This window comes from Mauremys reevesii, linkage group 5 (genome assembly GCF_016161935.1).
Source record: "Mauremys reevesii isolate NIE-2019 linkage group 5, ASM1616193v1, whole genome shotgun sequence".
NCBI classification, from domain to species: domain Eukaryota; kingdom Metazoa; phylum Chordata; order Testudines; family Geoemydidae; genus Mauremys; species Mauremys reevesii.
Window position 1 is genome coordinate 55,811,698 of NC_052627.1, and position 6,000 is coordinate 55,817,697.

The following is a 6,000-nucleotide window of genomic DNA, read 5'->3' on the forward strand; positions in this document are numbered from 1 at the left end:
GTTTCCGAGAGTGCCTGATTTTTGAGGCTTGTTCACTGCGTTTGCTACTTGAATTGAGCCACAGCAACCCGTCCGCTGCCCCGCCCCAAGTGGTGGTGTGCGACCGGTAGCTGTGCTGTCTGGCGTTCCAAGTTTCTGGCGGGCACGGCTTCTGCACTCAGGGCTGCTGCATCCGTGTCCTCCCTGGCTGGCGGCAGGGGGGGGGGAAGTCACACAGCACAGTTCAAGGAAAGTGCCCTTCCTGTCCTGTGAGCCACCACAGCCACTCATCCCAGACCTCAGTTTCATCACAGTCCCACCAGTCCGTGCTTGTTTCCGGCCCAGAATGAATGCGCCCCAGCCATCATGAACTGCCCAACTTGACCCACCACCACCGCCCTCACCACTATCTCTGCGCTTCGCCACTCGCCACTCTCTCTCCTCTGCTCACGCTCTCCTTCTCCGATTTCTCAGCATCTCACTGTGGGAGATGTCTGACGTGGCGGCGGTGGAGCGCGAGAGTGGCAGGCAGTGATAGCAGCAGCAAGCAACGGCTCGCAGCCATTGCTGTGGGCGCTGCTGCTGCGCAAGACTAAGAGAAGGCAAGCGCGCCGCGAGAGCGCCTCCGCGGAGGAGGAGAGGGTGATTGACGGTTCCGTGACGACGGTATCCCCAAACACCCCCAACCCTTTTTTTTCCAGCAGCCCAGGCGCAGCTCTACCCAGCCAGCCAGTGGCAGGGGGGGGGCGGGGGGAAGGGTGGTGGGATACTTCCCACAGCAACCAAAGTCGACGCGGCGTTAATTAATGTGGACTCAAAGTTCGAATAGTGTATTTTAGTGTACACACAAATTGACTTTTCAAGGTCCGAATCCACAAATTCGACTTAAGTAGATTCGAAATAGTCTTGTAGTGTAGACAAGGCCTTATATATTACCAATTGCAAATTTGTCTGGGAACACACTATTATTTGTGTAACTTAACTACAGACTCTTAACTGTTCATTTGTTTAATTTTTAATCAAAGCTCCAGTTTCCAAGAAACTGGAAACCGATGTGAACCTAGGGGAAGTATTTTGAACTGATAAGTGTGGAGTAGTCAGCGGTGCTCCGACTGCTCCCCTCACGGTTCTTTTCAATCACGTCTTCCAGCACACTCAGGACTCAGCTCCAGGAGACTGGAACCACGCCATTCTGTTGCATTTACAATAGCAACAGGGCACATAATATTTTGAAAAGAAAAGCATTTGTGACACACACAACAGGAGCGAGCGACCCTCCAGCTCCAGCACAAGCACAGTGCAAACGCCCCGAGACCGCCCAAGCGTGCAGCACGAATCGCACCGCGGCTTCTGCCCCTTAACGCGCAGCGCCAGACACACTCTCCAGCTTACGCCCAGCGGGGAGCCCTGCGAGCGCCGGGGCCGGTGCTGTGCAGCCCGGCTCCGAGCTACAAGATCCCCGCGCCCACACGACGGGCTGGGTGTATCCCCGCCGTCCCCCGCCCCCTCGGCACCACCCCGGGAGGGGGCAAACCAGAAACCCACATAGGCATTAACACCCCCCACCCCAGGGGCCCGGCAGAGGAAGCGGGACCTCACCCGACCAACCCCCCGCGGGGTGACCGAGCCGGGTAAGGGGCGATACCCACATGGGCCCCGCTCACCCGCCGGCCGCAGCTAGGCGAGTCCTAGGACGCCCAGAGCCGTCACCATGGGAACGGGGCGGGGCCTGCCGGGGGAGGGGCCGGAGCGAGAAGCGAAGTGAGCATGCGCAGTAACCTCGGCTGAGGTCGGGGCATTCGGCTCTGCCCTTAGTTGGCGTCGCTCTCAATTCCCTGCTGTGAACGGGGCGGGGGATAGAATTTGGCCAGGTGTGAGCGGCGGGAGGCTAGAACCGGGCGTCGGGAGGAGCAGGGGGATTAGAAGGGGACCCCCCCCCCGGGGTGAGCCAGCGGCAGCAGAAATTGGGTGTCGGTGGCCGAGGAGGTTTGTTCCCTACTGGGTCTCAGCAGCCACTCCGGGGCTGTGCCTAGGCAGGGCAGCTCTTCCCTCCCTGAAATGATGGACCCAGCTGCTAAAGGAGACCGGCGTCTGTGAACCCTGAGCGCGCACAAATACGCTAAACGAGTCAAACTTTCCATACTTTATTTAAAATACGCAGTCAGTGCACAGAGCACGTGACTGCATGGCGCCTCAGAGCAGCTCACACCTTTGTCTGATGGGCTGCTCCGGTGGCTGGAGGGGTACTCCCACTTCCTGTCACGCACTAGAAATGGAGTTTCAGTCCAATTATTATTTTTAAAAGCAGTATTTTTATGACTGTCCACAGAACATATTTTACCTTGGTTATTATTTTGCACGTGGATATTATTGTGCTCCTGCATGTATGGCTTGAGTAGTAAACTCTTTGAGAATAGTCTTTCAACAAGTTTTGCACTCACCTTATAGTAATGGCATCTAGGCCCTGCTCCCTTCATTTGCTTATGAGAATGTGCCAAAAGCCTCTCTAAAGTCCAGGTATATCCTGCCAACTAATTCCTCCCATCCACTGGACTAGTTGTCCTGTCAAAGAAGAAAGCGATGTTGAGTTAGCACAACTTGTTCTTGACAAACCGATGCTGGCTTTTACTTATCTTATTATCCTCCATGTTTGAACAAATTGATTATTTAAAAAAAAGTAGTTTACTGCCCAAAAACTTAATTAAGGCAGAGTTAAGCTTGCCCAGTGGTGTCTTGTGCCCTTCTGGAATGTGAGGAGTGGCTAAAAACTTAAGTCTCTGAAACACAAGAAATAAGAGGGTAATGTACACACAACCCCTGCAATGCAACCTTAGCTCGTCTCCTCCCTTTGAGCTTTGACCATCAAACCAGTAAGACAAATGGTAGCATTCTACCCTTACAGATGCTACAGAGCACTTTGGGAACAGAGCATATGAGCACTGTATAACAAAATAGCTTCTTTTTGCTCAAGCAGAGCTTAGGTTTAGGTGCAATTTAGCAAAGAGGAACTACCTACACCTGGTCTCCGCTCAAAACTGAGCCTACTCTACACTAATCACCCTAGACTTGCAAAATGTTATCTCCCCTTCACCCTTGCCCAGAGGATTGCTTCTGAGACATTGTCTTCATTTATCCCTCAGTCCCAGCACTACCATGTTTACCACCTGACTGCTGGCAATTCTCATGGCAAGATGATGTCCTTGTGCACCTCTGCTGACACAGCCTATAGCCTCAGCACTGAAAGGAGGGATAATTGATCCCTGAGGCAGTGGCCCTCAACCTTTCCAAACTACTGTACCCCTTTCAGGAGCCTGATTTGTCTTGCATACCTCCAAGTTTTATCTCTCATAAAAATTAATTGCTTACAAAATCAGATATAAAAATACAAAAGTGTCACAGCAAACTATTACTGAAATATTGTGTGCCTTCTCATTTTTACCATATAATTATAAAATAAATCAATTGGAATATAAATATTTTACTTACTTTTCAGTGTATAGTATATAGAGCAATATAAACAAGTTATTGTATGACATTTTAGTTTGTACTGACTTCTCTAGTGCGTTGTATGTATCCTGTTGTAAAACTAGGCAAATATCTAGACGAGTTGTATCCCCTCGAAGACCTCTGTGTACCCCCAAGGGTACACATACCTCTGGTTGAGAACCACTGCCTTGACAATTCTACCAGCCTGCTCCAACTAATCCCTCCACCATTCAGTACAGCTACACTGAACATAGACAATGGCAGTTGGAGTGCATGCAGCTAAATACTTGAGTTCAGGTCTGTGGAACAAAACACAACCAAGGGTGGGGAGCAAATTCCAACAGGGAGTCCTCCTCTGGTAGAATTTGCTACCCCTGGCCTAGGATATGGGCAAAGTTCATGGTAGCAACTTATGACAAGGATAAAATTTGCTGCCATAGGACCTGGCAATGGGGAAATATATGGCATAGCAAATTGTGGCAGGGAAGCATACCTAGATGTCAGTAGCGACTACCAGTAGCAAATTGTTCTGAAAGCAATGTGTAACTACACTGACAATGCAGTCTCAGTCTCAGGCACCTCACCTCATCCTTGGGGGCCCTGACTTCCTGCTGGGGCAAGAGCCATGTGGGTGCCCTCAATGCTAATCATGATAGGTGTATAGGGTTGCCAGTTTTGATTGGCTGTATTCCTGGAGGTTTCATCACATGACATAATCTTTAATTAAAGATTAATCTTTAATTCCTGGAGACTCCAGGACAATCCTGGAGGCTTGGCAACCCTAGGTGTATGGCAGTTGCACACAAAGGGACTGCAATCTTAGTGTGGAGAGCTGATGTCAATGTTAGACCTCCTTCATGGCCTGTCTCCACAGTGGGAGCCTCTCCAGAATCTTGCCTTCCACTGGAAAAAAAATTAAATGTTTTTCCCTTATCCTCTCCACAGAACCATCCCTAGCTGAAAGGAGGAAAACCCGGTGACGGTGTTGTGCTACCTTTCCAAGTCTGCAGGCAGGCAGCACCAAAACTGCTGCTCCTAGTTTTGTCTGGCTGCTTCAGCCCAGAGTGAAATTAACTCGGATTAACCTCCATGGCTGCTAATAGGACTCCTTAGGCAGGAATGAAAGAGCCAGTCAAGGCAGTTTCATTGCTGTTGTTTTGAGGAGTAAAGAGCAGCAGCCAAGGCAAGCACTGGTGATACTCCATGGGGGAAAAGAAGCCAAATAAGAAGGCTGATGAGTCAAATGCTAAACATTTTGGAAAGGAAATTGTTAGATTCAAAGCTTCCAGAGAAGAACCTGACATCATGGTTACAAAACTTCAAACTGAGAAGAATAGTGGATTTTTCAGCAATAATAGATAAGGAGGTGAAGGCAGCTGGAGTTTGAAGGGGAAAAGTAAAATTCAGTTAGCCACTGAGGAAGAGTTGTTGGCTAAACACTTGAAGATGCAAGAGTTAAGGTGGAGAAACCACCCAGATGAGATTATGCAGGGTTTAACTGAAAAGAGAAGAGATGAGCACAGAGCTTCAAGGGATGCAAATTTGCAGTAAAGACTAAATTCCTATTGTAATATCAGCATCATACAAGAATAGCTGTCTCTTATTGTCCCTTTGTAATAGGCTGAGATCTCCACTCCCTGCTTCAGTGGACATTGATCCTGCTAGTAAAGGGATAAGACCGTTCTGCTGTCCCAATTCCAGTTTAATATAAGCAAGGTGGGAGTGGCTCTCTGGAGGGAGAGGATCTAGGGTGTACGCTGAGCAGTCTTGGGATCGGAAGCCTCAGAGCAGCCAAGTATGGGGAGAAGCCTGCAGCTGAACTTTTATCTTGTTAATTTTTGTTGTTCCTAAACTAAACCCCATGAAGGGATGGACTGTTGACTGGACACAGTGAAATGGCTTTGGTGTAAAGAATGTTGGCCAAAGCACCTTCAAGGCATCCTTGATAAAAGAATTGCCTCCTTAGTCTTACCTGTCTAGATGAGGTATAAATATAATAGCACAATCATTCATCAGTCACTGCAAGAGACTTTGGGCTTTGTATCCTCATTTGCCAAAAGGTGGCCCAATGCAAAATAGAGTTCATCAATAGGGTTGCCCTGATACAAAAGTACAGTGCACAGTAACAAGCCTCGGTGTGGAATGCTGCGTCTTGATCAGCGCAGTCATCTACTCTTCACTGGACTTTACTAGATATACTTCTGTATTAAAGGCAAAGGTGGCTGAAATCGCCTCCAATGCATGCCAAGGTTAGGGCAATCCTGCTTCAAAGCACAAGCAGAGGCCTACATTGCATGTAGCTGCTCTTCCTCCTTTGATAATGCAGCGCTGGTTCCGGAACAGATGTATTATAATTCAGCTTGGCAGAATTCAATCTTTTTTTATATAATTTCAATGGTAAAGGTCAATGTTTATTTTAAAACATTTTAATTTTTTTTATCTATTTAACATTTTCACAGTTGTGGGAAATTATGAGGGGGGTTAAAATAATTATTTAATGACAGTAGACTCAGGAAGCTAAAGTTTAATAACTGT

At 48.3% G+C, this 6,000-nt stretch overlaps 1 protein-coding gene across 5 annotated transcripts in view; it reads right to left on the reverse strand.

Moving 5' to 3' along the window:
• Positions 1 to 2,485, reverse strand: part of TTC29 (tetratricopeptide repeat domain 29) — a 187,088-nt gene extending 184,603 nt beyond the window's left edge. Inside the window, exon 1 of one of the 5 annotated variants that reach the window (XM_039539201.1) lies at positions 2,421 to 2,485. In XM_039539201.1, coding sequence (XP_039395135.1) covers positions 2,421 to 2,456 — 36 coding nt within the window. In that variant the 5' untranslated portion in view covers positions 2,457 to 2,485. Of the gene's footprint in view, positions 1 to 1,578; positions 1,598 to 1,628; positions 1,723 to 2,420 lie in introns of those variants that run through there. The other 4 variants (XM_039539204.1, XM_039539202.1, XM_039539205.1 and 1 more) reach the window with 4 other exon arrangements.
• Positions 2,486 to 6,000: the final 3,515 nt, after the last annotated feature.